Here is a 15,918-nt window from a genome sequence, read left to right on the forward strand (position 1 = left end):
TTGATTTGATGGGGTCTTCCATACAATGCAGTATAATACAAGCCTAACCAGCGATCGAAACATGCCCTAAATGTCAATCCAAAGTGCTTGTCTTCTTGATAACCTCTCTTTGGTGCATATGTAAACGAGGCGCCAGTTGGTAACAAGAGGGTTGACTAACTCATCCCATGATTTGAAAGTGTTTTGTTTTGTGTAATCATGATGTGGGGCTTATTCACAAGGAATGGACAGTTGAAAAGAAAACTTTCTATGGTCTTACTAAAAAGTACATATCCTTGGGCAGATATCTATTGCTAAAACATTAGGAGCGCCCAATCAATGTGAGTTTAAGCCATGCACCATCCATAGTAGGGCCCAGAATTTGACAGTCAGGATTGAAGTACATGTAAGCACATGTATTTTAGATGTGTGCATGAGTATGATCTACCATATTTGGTAGTGTGATTTTATTGCTTTCAACAACAATACAAAAGTTTTCATACCAGACAGCAGCATTAACAGCCAAAACAAATACATGCATTTTGGTTGGAAAGTATTAGATATTCAACCTCTACTTTTGTATGTGTGCCTACATATAATTTCAGCTAAGCTTTCATAATCAGGAAAGGAAATACCTTTGAAGGGAGCATTCACAACTGTTGAAACTTGAAAATATATTGATGAAAAGATAACCCAAGCAGGAACCAAATGGACCCTCCTCAAAAACCTCTATCAATGAGATGAAAACCATAACAACTTCGAACACCGGTCAGGGAAAACAGACATTCAAGTGCCTTTGCAAAGGTCCGCCCATACCTCTGGTAACTTGAATTTCAATCCATAATATATGTCAAAAAGATTTTGCAGCATGCTGAGACTTTGCCATCTCCCTCAAGATGGCGCCTACAACCGCTGCCTGCTCGAGGCATTCAGCCTTATGCAATGCATCTAAAAGAACAATGCAAGTTTTAGCATGTATGCTACGGCCCCTTAGCCGAGTTTCCTCAAAAACTCGGTATGCCTCCATTGCTCTACTAGCATTGCTTAATCCCTCTATAAGAGCATTATAACTAGCTGAGTCAGGTATACCACCACTCGCCTTGAACCTTTCAAACAGCCCACTGGCCTCCGATATGTTTCCGACCTTCGCAAGCCCCGAGATCATCGTGGTGTAGGTGACCACATTAGGACACAACCCTTGCTTTTGCATTTCTTGCCAAAACACAAAAGCCTTACTGAACTTCCTTGCCCGACAGAGGCCGTTTATGAGGATGCTGTAGGTGATAGTGTTAGGTGGGCATTTCAAATCTTTCATTGACTGAAAGCAGACCAAAGCTTCGTTGATTTCCTCAGCCTTCACCAATGCATCGAGCAGACAGTTCCATGTGTACACGTTCAAAGTCAAATCCTTCTGCATCATCTCTTCCATGATGAGATATGCTTCATCTATCCTTCCCACCTTCCCAAACCCGTCTATCAGGCTGCTATAGATTACAACATTCAATTCAATGCCTTTGGACTTCGCTTCTTCAAAGAGCATATACGCCTCATCTAGCCTGTCGATCTTAGCGAGCCCATCGATGACAGACCCATATGTAACCACGGTGGGTGGGTGTCCCTTACCTTTCATTTCCTCAAGAAGCTGATAAGCTTTATTCACCTTGCCCGACTTGCAAAAACCATCAATGACTGTGTTGTAAGCGAGCGTGTCAAGCACACAACCTTGTTCCTTCATGGCATAAAAGAGCTCATAGGTCTCTCTAGCACAGCCGGCTTTGATGAGACCATGAATAAGGATTGAATAGCTCCGCACATCTGGGACAAACCCATGAGCCTTAATTTCCTCAAACAAAGCCCGTCCTTTCTCGACCTCACCACCCTTAAAGACGCAATCCATGTACGTATTAAGAAGAGTCAGATCAGGGCAACCGCCTCTGCGGACCATTTCTTTATAGATCTTATGCCCATCATCCTTTCTCCCACACCTGAAAAAATTTCTAATCAAGGATGTGTAAACAACAGCATTCGGGACCTGACCTGCATCTAACATCCTTTCAAACAATCTGTACGCCTCATCAACCCGGCCACGCCGGCCTAATCCATCTATCAAAGAACCAAACGTGACTGCATTGGGTGTGCATCCCTTCTTATCCATGCCTTCAAAGATACGACATGCTTCATCAAGCTTGTTTGCCTTACATAGCCTATCAACCATTATATTGACCGTCAACACATTTGGAAACAACCCGGCAGCTTCCATGGCATCCCGAACTTGATAAGCATCCTCCAACATCCCAGCCTTGCAAAGCATGTCCATGAGAATATTATATGTCGAAGGATTGGGCTCTGCGTCTTTCTTCATTTCATCGAACAACTTGTAAGCCTCATCTACTTTCCCCTTCTTCCCAAGGCATGTAAGGATGGAATTATATGCGATCACACTGGGAATGCACCCTTTTTCTTTCTGCCTCTCAAGTAACTTATAAGCATCATCAAACCTACCGGCTGAGCCATAGCCCATTATCATGGTGTTATATGCATATGCACATGGGACTTTTTTGTTAAGCTCCATCTGCTCAAACAGCTCAATGGCTTCATCAAGTCTATTAGCTTTGCAAAGAACCCCGATCATGCTTGTATACGTTACATCATCGGGCATGAGGCCTTGTGCTTTCATCTCATGGAAGAATTTCCAAGCCATATCCACCTTACCCACCTTGCCAAAACAGTCAATGCAGACATTGTACAGAACAATGTCTGCATCGAACGCATTGCTTTTCATCTCGTCCAACAGAGAAAGAGCCGCGTCGAGCCTGCCTTCCCGGGCAAACACACGGATGAGAGTTGTAAATAAGTGCACGTTCACTTCATATCCTATTTCCTGCATCTGATGGAACATGGTCAGTGCCAGATCGGGTTCATGGGCCTCAGCGAGAGCGCCGATCAGAGTTGTGTATGCTGAAAATGCTGGACGGAATTTGAACTTCCGCATGGCATGTATCATATCAACAGCTTCCATCAGCATCCTGGACTTGACAAAGCTAGTAACCAACTCCACGCATGTGTCATTTAATGGTCCAAATCCAGCAAGACTCATTTCCTCCAGAATCTGCTCCAGACTATCAAAATTCCTATTCCGAGCCATTATCATGAGGAGTGTATTGTATGCTTCTGGACTGTGTGGTTGACCGCTCTTCCTCTCTGCCCATCGAAAATAGTTCATTGCTAAGTGCAAATCCTTCTGCCTCTTTAAGACACTGGCAAAAAGTTTGGGTTGGGATTTGTGGTCAATTTCAGATAGAGCATTTTCCAAGTTAGGACCCCAAGGACTGCTGTTTAAAATACGACAGATGCCATCCACACCTTGTTTAGCACCCTCTTCAATCTGGCCAATGTGGGGCCCTCCATCCATGGGTACAGTAGCCTTTCTGGCCAGCCCGGTATCCAAAGAACCATCTCGACATGATGAGTATTCCTGATATATGGTGTAGAAGTTACACCACCTCTGACCAGAACAAAAGGTCATTCCTGCAGTGCCCATATAAATATCATTTAGTAAGGCCAATGATCTCATAAATCATAAGAACAAAGCAACCATTTGGACTTCTTCGAAATTGTAGAATGTATAGCCGTGCAGTTTTAAAGGCTAAACGTGAGTATTTAAAAAGGTCACATCTCAAAAATATGTGCTGAATGAAACAGAACATGATGTTCAAACATAAGTAATGAAAGAGTTTGCTAGGGAAGAAGGTGCATCCGGTTAAATGAAAATGAAGGATTGCATGAATTTTCCATTCACCTGATAAATTTCACCGTTAAAAAAAAAAAAAAAAAGCTTTGCTAAGCACACATGCATGTGCAATAAAGCTCATGTACCTTCTATTAGTAGAATATTAATAAAATCATCAATTCTCAAAAAATAAAATAAAGCTCACGCACACTCCACTCGCATTGGCAGATAGGAGCGAGTCTAATCCATTGGTCCAACCTTCTACATCTTTTCCCAAAAATAAATCTGGTCCACTCAGCGTGTGGGCCCAATATTGGAAACAGGTGGATGTGTTAGAAAACTTCAGCCGAGTTTTATGCAAAGTCATACATTTGTTTTGCAAACTGTGGTCCACCTGATCATTGGATTAACCTGATTCTTAACCTAGGGTATCAACATAGTGGTTCCTTTCTGATGAATGGATTGGATCTTGGACCTATTGCGCCATGCTCGCACCTGTGGTGCGTGCATGAGCTTTATTGCACATGCGTGTATCTAGCAAAGCTCTAAAAACATTTACAGTTAAGCTCTATAAGTTCTACCATCTTAAGTGGGAAGAATCAAATGCCCTGAAAGGATGACTCCAGTGTGAAGTATGTCACGTGATGTGATTAACATTTACTAATTACTATATACTCTTTTGAATAGAATTGTTGGACTGTCTGGAGATTATAGAAAAGAAACACAGAGAAATTGAAGGAAGCTCTTGACTTTGATTCTAATGGCCGCTTCTGCATTGTGATCCTTATCAGGGCACACAATTTTCTGGGCTGATTGTGGGGCCTAGTTCTGTGATTGGACAGATCATGGGGCCCATTCCTCACCTTTCATGGGTCCCACCCTTAGGCCTTATGCCAACCTCCCAAAATTTGGGCCTAATAGCAACCTACTTCATTATGTTGCTCGTAATCATGTTACCTAGAACACAAAACCCCCCATGTTTTCCATTCTGGATCAAGTATATTGAGTATTATTGGGAACATATGTATACTTTTTTGTGTGTATGTGTGTATATATACCTTAGATACTCTGTTGGAGCACCATTTGTGCTTTTATTTTAATGTGATGAGAGTTGTGTGGAGTATGACATACAACAAGTTGCCCTGACTTCTTTTTGCTCCTCCTCTCTCTCTCTCTCTCTCTACCCTCTTCTACTTTTCCTACAGATTTCTTCTTGAATCTACTTCTACTTGGTATTAGAGACCGAGATTCTTCATGTTGGTTTGTTCTTAGCCACCGCAGTTTGCTGACGTCAGCTACCATATGGTTGATGTCAGCATTTGCCATGTGGTAAATGAAAGTATGGTTTGATATATCTTGATTTTAGAAGGTTTATGGTGATTTTTTGTGGTTTTTTTTTTTAGCACGTTTAAAGTGTGTTTTGAGCCCCCCAAGGAACTTTTCGAAAATTGCCCATTTCGAGTTTTTTTGAGATTTTTTTTCAAATCGAATGTTTTTTTCTGAGAAAGGGTAGCATATGACTGGTCAGTTTGGCTAGTGTTGACCACCCATAGGAGTGTATTGCTTAAAGATTGGGTTCAACTGTTTTTGGGTTTTTTTTCCGAGTGAAATCAACTAATTTCGTGGAGGGTTGACGTTCAATAATTTTTTTTAACATATTTCTGACTATTCCTCTCATCTTTGGGTTTGTTATGTGGGGAGTTCGCTATATTTGGATTATGTGGACCATTATCTGTACACTGAAAGTTTGGTGTATTAGCCATCTCGGTGTGTTCTTTGAGTAGTTGTTGTGTTCTATATATCTGGCCATTCTCTGCCCTCTTTTTTCGACCTAGCATGAAAGATGAGCTCACTTCTAGATCTCTTATGGGACTTTCCGATTCATATCCCTTGTTGATTACGACTCTCAAATTGAATAGGAACAATTCCTTGCAATAGGCGCAATCCATCAAACTTTTTTTGGGACGAAGGGAGCGACTTTCTTATATTTTAGATGATCCTCCTGATTCAACAGATGAAGTATCTAAAACCTTGACAAAGGAAAATTACCAGATCATGGCTTCTAAACAGTATGTAAAGTACCATTACCAATTGTGTTATGTTTTTAACATTGGCTAAGAAAATATGGGATACTATTCGAGACATGCATTCTGAAGATTGCAACATATCCGGGGTGTAAAGTTGATTACAGGCATATGTAAGTTTTAACAAGAATCTAGAAGCTTGAAAGAGTACTTCACTATCTTACGTGCTATGTAGGATGATGAGTTGAATATGTACCACCCTCTCCCATCTCATTGTACTCAAGGTCATCAACTCATCCAACAATAACGTGAGACTCAGATCATGCAATTTCATTCTGGCCTCAATTCAGAATATCAATGTTAGTGATCATATCATAGTTATGGAGCCCTTTCCCTCTCTATTAGTTGTTTATTCTCTTGTTCAAAGAGTTAATGCCTCGTCTTTTGTTGCACCTATTACTACTGATAAATCTGTATTCATGGCTAGTGATCGTCCTTCTTCTATTGTGCCTATTGTTATTGCTTTTGGTTCTAGTTTGGACCACTTCGAGTACCATTCGTGCTCCTGGTTATGGTAGTCGAGCCAGAGGTCAAGCTCTTGACAGAGGCAGTCATGGTAATCGTGTTTTTGGTGGATGTGGACGTGAACATGGTTGTGATGGATCCCCTCGTACTAGTGTTCACTGCGATGGCAATAATCATATGATTGGTCGATGCTAGGATATTGTTGGGGGCCCTTCATTCGCAGAAATTTATATGGTCAGTGTCATGTCATCGGATTATGAGAAGACACAAGTACCTTCAGCTTTCCCCCATGGGATGACTGCTTCAGGTGACTTGATTACCATCCCTCGTCAAGCATACGACACATTAATGTACCGCCATTCTTGTGACCCGATCTCTTCTTCCAGTGCGAGCTTAGCCTAGTTAGGTACTACATTCCATGTGTCCTCATCTCCCTCCTAGGTCATTGGCTCTGAAGCCACATCTCATACGATTTGTAAACTTCATCTTTTTCAATCCTATGAACTTAGCCTAGTTTTGTTATGCTTGTCGATGGTAACCAATTTCCCATATCTGAGGCTTGATCCATTACTGTCTCTCATAACATGCAGTTAGTTATCTTTTGTTCTCCATGTTCCTTCCTTTTCCTTGAATTTGTTGTCAGTTAGTTCCCTTACTAAATCATTATAATGTTTCATAACATTCTTTCCTTCCTATTGTGTCTTTCAGGATCTCCAGACGAAGCAGACGATTGGTGGGGGCAGTGAACATGGTGGGACTTACTTCTTTGATGATACCCCTACTAGTCCTATGAGTGTTGTCATTAGATAGAGTTTTTGTATCTACATGGGCATCTATCTTTATCAAGACTGAAACTTGTTTTCCCTTCTATTACTGCCATTAAACCTTTATGCTATGACACTTTTGAGTTCTCCAAGCACCATAGAATTATGTTTCCTCCTAGTTCAACTGAGAGGAAGCCTAAGCCTTTTGAATTGATTCACTCTGATGTTTGGGGCCTTGCTCATGTTGATTATGTCTTAGGGTATCTTTCATTGATGATCATTTGCGCATGACATGGATTTTTTTTTTTCAAAAATAAAGTTTTTTTTATATGTTTAAGGCCTTTTACAATGAAATTGCTACTTAATTCAAACGCATCATTAAAGTTCTTCGCTCTAACAATCGGGTCGAATATTTCTAAGCCCGCCCTTATTTTTTATTATTATTATTATTATTATTATTATTATTATTATTATTTTGGTTTTTTTTTTTTTTTGGTTTTTTTTTTTTTTTTGGCAAGATCATGGTATTCTATCTCAAACTTCTTGTCCTCGCACTCCTCAACAAAATGGTGTAGGCGAAAGGAAGAATCGTCACCTTCTCAAAGTTACACGTGCATTTCTCCTTGGTATGCATGTTCCTGAACTTTTTGGATGATCCCTTACAATTGTCTTTCTTATTGATGACATCCCATGTAGAATACTATAGAATAAATCTTTGAAATTTTACATCCTCATGATAAAGCATTTTCCTTATCTCCCAAAGTTTTTTATTGCATATGTTTTTGTTCATAAACTTGACAATAGCAATGACAAGTCCTAAGTCTGTAAATTGTGTTTTTTTAAATTTATTTATATTCACACTCTCAAAAAGGGTATTAATGTTACAACCATTCGACTCACAAAAAGTATGTGTCAGTGGATGTTACCTTCTTTGAGAATGTTCCATATTTCTCATCTAAAGGGCGTTCGCTGCATAATCATTTTACCAATCAAGGGGAGACCTTGTTGCATCAACCTTTACCTCCTTCAATCCCCTCATTCGATGAAGATTCCCATTCCTCTAATCCTCTTAAATCATTACTTGTGTACCAACGAAGGATGAAATCCCCCCATCAATCAGCCTCCCATCATTCCATCCACTTCTTGTGGAGATCCAGGTACTATCCCTTCATCTTCTGATGGCCTTCCTATTTCTTTGTGCAAGCCTAGTCGATCATGTACTCACCATCGTATTCATCACTATGTTTCTTTTCAATGATTGTCACCTACTTTCAGGTCCTTTGCTACCCTAATCTCCTCTTCTTCTATTCATTGCAATCTCAAGGAGGTCCTCAATAGTCTTGATTGGAAGCAAGCTATGATAGAAGAGATGCATGCACTTGAGCAAAATGATACATGGAAGCTAGTTCCCTTACCTTAAGAGAAGCAAACAGTTGGGTGTTGCTAGGTCTATACTATTGAGTACCTTCCAGATGGATCAATTGATAAGTATAAGGTTCGGTTAGTCACCAAGGGCTACACTCAAACTTATGATGTAGACTACTTTGAGACCTCTCTAATGGCTAAACTTAATTCAATTTGTGTGATCATCTCCTTAATTGTAAATCTGTCCTGGCCGTTGTTCCAGATGGACGTGAAATTTATGTGGATCCGCCACCATGCTTTTTCCCTAACCAGTGGCTTACATCAAGTTTGTTACCTCAAGAAAGCTATCTACAGTCTTAAGAAGTCACCCCAGGCCTGGTTGACAAGTTTAGTAGTGCATTGTTAGACTTTAACTTTGTTTGCAGCCACTCAGATCATTCTCTTCATCTGTCGCCGCACTACTACAATTATGGTGTTACTTGTTTATGTAGATGATATTGTCTTGGTTGATGATGATGTTGCGGACATTACTATCCTCAAATCATTTCTTCAAACATGATTTGTTATTAAAGATTTGGATACACTTCACTACTTTCATGGTAGATCCCAGTCTGGAATTGTTCACTTGTAGCAAAAATATGCTCTCGATCTCGTCTAAGCCTAGCATGCTTGGGTGTTGACCCATTGCTACTCCTATGGATGTTGCTCGGAAACTTGGTCTTGATGATGGAGACATATTATCTAATCCCGGTATGTAGGGGTGTCAATGGGCTGAGCTCGGGCCTAAAAAATCAAAATTTTGGATAAGACCGGCCCAACAGCCCAGCCAAAAATAGTTCAAAATCTGGGCCTAGACCTACCCCAGGCTCGGCCCGTTGACTACCCTACCAGTATGTATCATCGCTTAGTTGGTTGTCTCATTTATTTGACTATTATCCGGTCTAACATGTCCTTTTACGATGAGCATTGTTAGCCAATTTATGCATGCTCGTTGTATAGCTCATCTTTCTGTTGTGTATCAAATCCTCCGTTATTTGAAGATGGCTCCTGGTCAAGGCTTACAATTTTAGCGATATGGTCATCTTCATCTCTTTGGCTACTCTCATGCTGACTGTGTCAGGTGTCTTCATGATCGGTGGTCTACACTGGCTATTACACCTTTATGGGTGGCAATTTGATCACCGGGAAGAGTAAAAAAAGTCAATGAGTGCTCGGTCTACTACAGATGTTGAATATAGAGCCAGGGCGTATGCGACATGTGAACTCATGTGGCTCCACACATTGTATGGAAAACTTGGTTATCCTTCTTTTGGTGTCATTCCTATGTCCTGTGACAATCAAGCCATCATTCATATTGCTAGCAATCCTGTGTTTCAGGAACACACTAAACACATTGAGATAGATTGCCATTTCATCCATGAAATGGTGGCCACTAAAGAAATTGAAACTCCATTCATTTGTTTAGGAAAGGAGCTAGCTGATGTGTTCACTAAATCTCTTGGTCGGGACAACTTGCATCATCTAGTCGACAAGTTAGGCATGATTAACATTTATGCTCCAACTTGAGGGGGAGTATTGAGTACTATTGGAAATATATATGTATGCAGTATACTTCGTATTTTTTACGTGTTTTTGTATATACCTTATATACTCTGTTGAAGCACCATTTATGCATTTATTTTAATGTTATGAGAGTTGTGTGGAGTATGACATACAACAAGTTCTCTCTCTCTCTCTCTCTCTCTCTCTCTCTCTCTCTCTCTCCTACTTTTCCTATAGATTTTTCTTGAATCTTCTTCTACTAAGCAGTCCAGATTATGGGTCATTTGCGATCTAGATCGATATTTTTAGTGACCCAAAATTATGGATCTATATTATTACTATTGATTAAGTTAATGAAAATTTATTTACAGATGTCAAGATTTATACTTTTGTTTATTTAGTTATAATATAACACTAGCCTTGATAGAGTAGAATGAGAGTACAAAATTCATGCAGCTGACCCCAATTAATTAGGATAAGGCTTAGAAGATGATGATGACTTATAATATGACACTAAGCATGCAGGCCTAAAATGATAACATTATTCATTTCATATATATAAATTGCAATATGAGTTCGTATATAAAAGTATATTGCATACACTGTGTATATATTTGAGTGACACACATGACCCTACCCTTGGTGTATCACATACTAGAAGTAGTGAACTACATACCTGCTCCTCTACCACATGCTAAAGCGACCCACGATCCAGGTAACCTTGCTCTTAGTTATCTCCACTACCTTTCAAAATGGCTCCATCTTATTCCAAAAAATAAATTATTGCATTATTTGCAAATTCCTGAACAGATAGCAAAAGACAATCTGCCATAATCCTTCCCTTTCCTTGGAAGGCACGCCACCTCAACTCTTAACCACTTCACTAAGCTTTTGATGAAAAATAAAACTACCCTAGAGAGCTTAAGAGAGTAACCCCAAAATCACACTCTTCTAGCTGCACCACAGCAAAGAACGATATGATGGACTGATTCCTCCCTCTTGCACTTGAAGCACATGTTGGGAAACCTATGCTTTCTACTTTGAAGGTGGTCAAGGGTGAGAATCTTGTTGGCTGTAGCCGCCAGGACTCCATGCAGGCGCTTCAACTATAGGTGGAACCAACAAACCTCATATGTGAGCACAGCGTTGAGACGACTATCCGAATTCTTGAATGAATGATTTATACAAGAATGTGCCGGTTGAACTCCAACATATTATAGAATTCTCTAAATTGGTTGAGATAAAGACCTCATTTAAAAGAGGTCAAAAGATTTGCAAAAGCCTCCATCTTTTCCTCTTTGAGATTTCGCCCAAAAAATACTATCCCACCAGCTTTCCACACCAAGCAATAAAGCCTCCCTACATGACGTCACCCTACAAAAGAGATGGGAATTGGATCAGAAAAGTAATGCTTCCAAGCCATGAGTTTTCTCAAAACCTCACCCATGTCCCCTTTCCAGACCCTGAATATAAAACCCTATTGAAAATGATTCCCACCAGATTTTGGGTCTTGAAAACATATTAAAAAGAAGAATAAGATTTTGGGTGTTGACGACTTTGCATGCATTCTTCAACAGCCAGGACCCCTTTCTTCCTCACCACCTTCACCAGGGTCTCATCCACCTTTAGCTCCTCCATATTTTCTAGAAATGACATTCCTCCATTTGTGATCTCTTAATCTTCAGTCCCAAGCTCTCCTTTTCTTGACTTCAAGACTTTTTCCCACTTCGTTAGGCAGTATTCCACTTCTCACCCTTACCTTCCCATAAAAACTCTTTTTAGAGTCTCTCCAATCTCAATGGTTGTGATCACCCAATCAAGGTGATATCGGGGCCATGTGTAATCCATGTGGACCCCTCCCTATCCAACAGTCCACCATTGTTTGGGATGTGCCAACTTGAGCCCTATATACAATGGAAGAAAGATAACACCTTTCAAAGGAGAAGAAAGCTTGTATAAGGAGTACACGTGGTATGAACCAAAAATCAAGGCTGCTTGATAATAGGCTTGAGTTGTTTGAAAAGACAAACAGTAGAGCTCATTTATGAGAGCCCATATGATACTTCTTCTTCCTTTCTGGTTGGAAGGCTGACCACATCAAAGAAAGATGGATTAGAAAAGGTTGTTTGGTTTTCTTTCTTTGTTTCTTTCCTTTTTCTCTCTTTGATGTAGCTACCTAACTAAAATAGAAATGCAAAATGGTATTTCTTCATCATGTGTATGCATGCTCATTGCTGCAAGCCATCAATTCTAATGTTCGCCTCTCAAATAGGCCATTGGCCAAAACCAGTATTGGAAACGCCACCTCTTGGTAGCTTATAATGTCCATAAATTGAACACAATCTTAGCATAGTTTTTGAAATAAATTCTATTATCAGTCCAATTGATGGATTTGTGTGGATTGACATGCATTTGTATTGGGTTTTGTGCATGCAAACTCATATATAAGTGGCTATGCAACTAAACATTGGTCTGTCGCATAGCCCAGTTTTTCAAATAAATTGTATTATCAGTCCACTAAATGGATTTATACGGGTTGATATGCATTTGTAATTTTGTATTGCGTTTTGTGCACGCAAACTCATATAAATATGGCTATGCAACTGAACATTGGTCTGTCGCATCCTTAGTAGATAGAGTATTCCCCCAAAATCGCCTCAATAGGACACAAAATCAATCAGGACATGCCACTACTGTAGTATTTGTGGGATGTCTTTTCTTCATCCTATCTTGACTATGCTGTGAGCATTCAGGACATGCCATTACTCCAGTATTTGCAGGATATCTTTTCATTATCTCATCTGACAATATGCATATCTCACACAACAAACTGGACAACAATATCAAGTGGTGGTCAATATGCTGTGAGCATTCAGGACATGCCATTACTCCAGTATTTGCAGGATGTCTTTTCATTATCTCATCTGACAATATGCATATCTCACACAAAAACTGGACAATAATATCAAGTGGTGATCAACATAGCCTGCTTCCTACGTTTTTCCTTCTGTTTTTTCAAATTCTTCTCATCCACATTTATACAGAAGACTATTAAGCCAAGCTATACAAACTTCAGTCATTGGTATTTATTTGGCTACAAATTCATATTGTTAATGTTTCAATTAAAATCTTTCAATATGATCCTGAAAATGATCCTAAAGTCTTTTTAATATGTTTTACATGTATTTTCCTGTGGTTAATAACACGTAAATAATGCTTGGGTAGATATGTCATGTGGAAAAGAAACTAAATGCCAAGGACTGACGGACAAGAGGTAAGCAGATTGGATGTGCTCGAACCCGAGACCTCAATGTTGAAATGCATCATGTCTCCCATAGAGCTATGGGTTTGAACCTCACATGAGGAAGCTGAAGCCAAAGGACTGATTAACATGAGGGAAGCTGCAGATAGTGTCTGGTTAGTGTTCCTTTTCCCTATCTTTCTTACATTATTTATTTATTTATTTATTTTTTAAAGGTAACTGCAAAATTTATTAGCTTTCTTACATTCTTTTGTTTCATTCTCATGCAACTACCTGCCTCAAATAGAAATGCAAACTGGAATTTGATCGTGTGTATTCATGCTAAATAGTCTAGTGGACCATCCATTCTAACGACCACCTCTTGGATAGTTCTTTGTCCAAGACCCATATTTGAAAAGCCGCCTCTTGGTAGCCAATAATGTCCATTAATGAGATACAGTCCGATCCTAAAAATCAAATATGCATATGTATTTGATCCTAAAATCTTTGTTCAATTGTTATAGGATCGGCATGCATTTTGCCTGTGTTGACCCTCATAACAGTTATATAAGACTCATACAAAATAGTAGCCCGCACAAGTGTGTTGAGAAGTGGAGCCACATCCAGGGCCGCGCACGACCGGTCGTGGCCCCCTGCTCGACTCAAAGTCCAGCGAGCATTAGTTTTTGGTTCCGAGGTGCTCGACCGGTCGTCGCCCATTTACGACCGGTCGTAGGGTTCGCTCGACCGGTCGTGCAGGCTGCACGACCAGTCGTAGTTACGCAGATTCATTTCCGAATCCGATGCGGACTGCGGATTTTTGTGTCACCTTTCGCAAGGGTGCGAAAGGGAAGTTGCCTAAACTATAAATAGGTGTTCTTAGAGCTATTCTAGGGTTTAAAAAAGGTAAATAGACGGAAAGATTTCTAAGGTGTGGGCGAGGGATTTTCTATGTTCTTCCAAGGGAGAGGTTAGTCTATTGCCTTGTAATCTTCGTTCTTCATAGTGGAAGTTTGCATCCGTGGTTTTTTATCCTAGTTTGGGATTTTTCCACGTATATCTTGTCTTGTGGTTTGTTTGGATTGCTTTGATCTATTTCTAATTTATATTTCTTCTTGTTTATTGTTTGTGGGTGAGGCCTGATATTGGATCTAGGCTCACTACGTTGTTGGCGTGCTGCGCAACAACTTGTATCAAAGCTATTGGTTTTAGTTCTATTGGGAGCGATGACGGAAGAAGGGAAAACTAGAATTGAGAAGTTTGATAGTTCAAACTTTGCCTTCTGTAAGATGTAGATGGAGGATTATCTATATCAGAAGGACCTCTATATTCCTCTAGAAGGAAAAAAGAAGAAACCAAAAAAGATGACAGATGATAAATGATTTTTACTGGATAGGAAGGCTTTAGGAACGAACCGACTCTCTTTGTCTAAGAGCGTCGCCTTCAATATATCCAAGGTGAAAACTGCAAAAGAATTAATGGAAGCCCTAACTACTATGTATGAAAAGCCCTCAGCATCTAACAAGGTTCATCTTATGAAACAGCCATTCAACATGAAGATGTCAGATGGTGGGAGTGTAGCTGAACATCTAAACAAGTTCAATACAGTCACGAGCCAGTTAGAATCCGTTGGCATTGTTTTTGAGGATGAGGTCAGAGCGCTATTGATCTTATCCAGTTTGCCAGACAGTTGGGATGGTTTGATGATTGCTATGAGCAATTCCTCAGGGTCAACAAAGCTGAAATTTGATGATGTGGCCGGTCTAATTCTCAGCGAAGAATCTAAAAGAAAGGCATCGGGAGTTTCAGGGGATTCAGGGAATGCTTTAAACGTTGAAGAAAGAGGAAGATAGCTGAACAAAGGAGGCAATAAACACGGGCGTTCTAAGTCGAGGAAGAAGTCCAAGGGACCGAAAGACAAAGACGGGTGTTAGCATTGCGGCAAAAAGGGGCACATGAAACGTGATTGCAGGGCGCTCAAGAAACAAGAAGGAAGCTCTCAAGGCGGGAAGGATTCAGTGAATCTATCTGAGGAGAGTGACACAGAGGCATTGATCTTGTCTCTTGATGCAAGGAATGAGTCTTGGATTATAAACTCAGGTACTTCGTTTCATGCCACTTCGTGTAAGGAAGTTCTGCGTAACTATGTATCAGGTGACTTCGGGAGAGTCTACCTGGGTGATGATGAGCCGTGCAGTATTGTTGGAAAGAGAGACGTTCATATGAATCAGAAAGACGGAACGACGTTGAAATTAAAGGATATCAGACATGTACCGAGTTTGAGAAGAAATCTGATCTCAGTGGGGCAGTTGGCCGATACCGATTATGTGACGACATTCACCAGTGATTCCTGGAAGATCACAAAAGGTGCCTTGGTGATATCTCGAGGCAAAAAGGAAGGTACTTTGTATGTGACTTCAGGATCGTATAGTTCACTCGCACTCGCATCAACTGGAGTGAATGGCCAGTTATGGCATCAGAGATTGGGACATGAGTGAGAAAGGAATGAAAGTGCTATTGTCAAAAGGAAAGCTACCAGGGCTGAAGTCTATTGACTTGGAGTTCTGTGAGGACCGCGTGTATGGTAAGCAGAAGAGGATAAGTTTCAAGAAGACGGGACGCGCTCCAAAGACGCATCTGTTGGATCTTGTACACACTGATGTGTGGGGACCGGCACAGGTATTATCTCTTGGTGGCTCACGTTATTTTGTTTCTTTTATTGATGATGCTAGTAGAAAAATGTGGGTC

At 40.3% G+C, this 15,918-nt stretch overlaps 1 protein-coding gene across 6 annotated transcripts in view; it reads right to left on the reverse strand.

Annotated features, from left to right (window-relative positions):
• LOC131258044 (pentatricopeptide repeat-containing protein At3g06920) overlaps nt 1-15,918 on the reverse strand; it is a 39,194-nt gene that overhangs the window by 19,250 nt on the left and 4,026 nt on the right. For 3 of the 6 annotated variants that reach the window (XM_058259110.1, XM_058259090.1, XM_058259113.1), the window contains exon 2: nt 414-3,507. In XM_058259110.1, the coding sequence (XP_058115093.1) occupies nt 830-3,507 (2,678 nt within the window). In that variant the 3' untranslated portion in view covers nt 414-829. Of the gene's footprint in view, nt 1-413; nt 3,508-15,918 lie in introns of those variants that run through there. The other 3 variants (XR_009177824.1, XR_009177823.1, XR_009177825.1) reach the window with 2 other exon arrangements.

This window comes from Magnolia sinica, chromosome 1 (genome assembly GCF_029962835.1).
Source record: "Magnolia sinica isolate HGM2019 chromosome 1, MsV1, whole genome shotgun sequence".
Taxonomy (NCBI): Eukaryota; Viridiplantae; Streptophyta; class Magnoliopsida; order Magnoliales; family Magnoliaceae; genus Magnolia; species Magnolia sinica.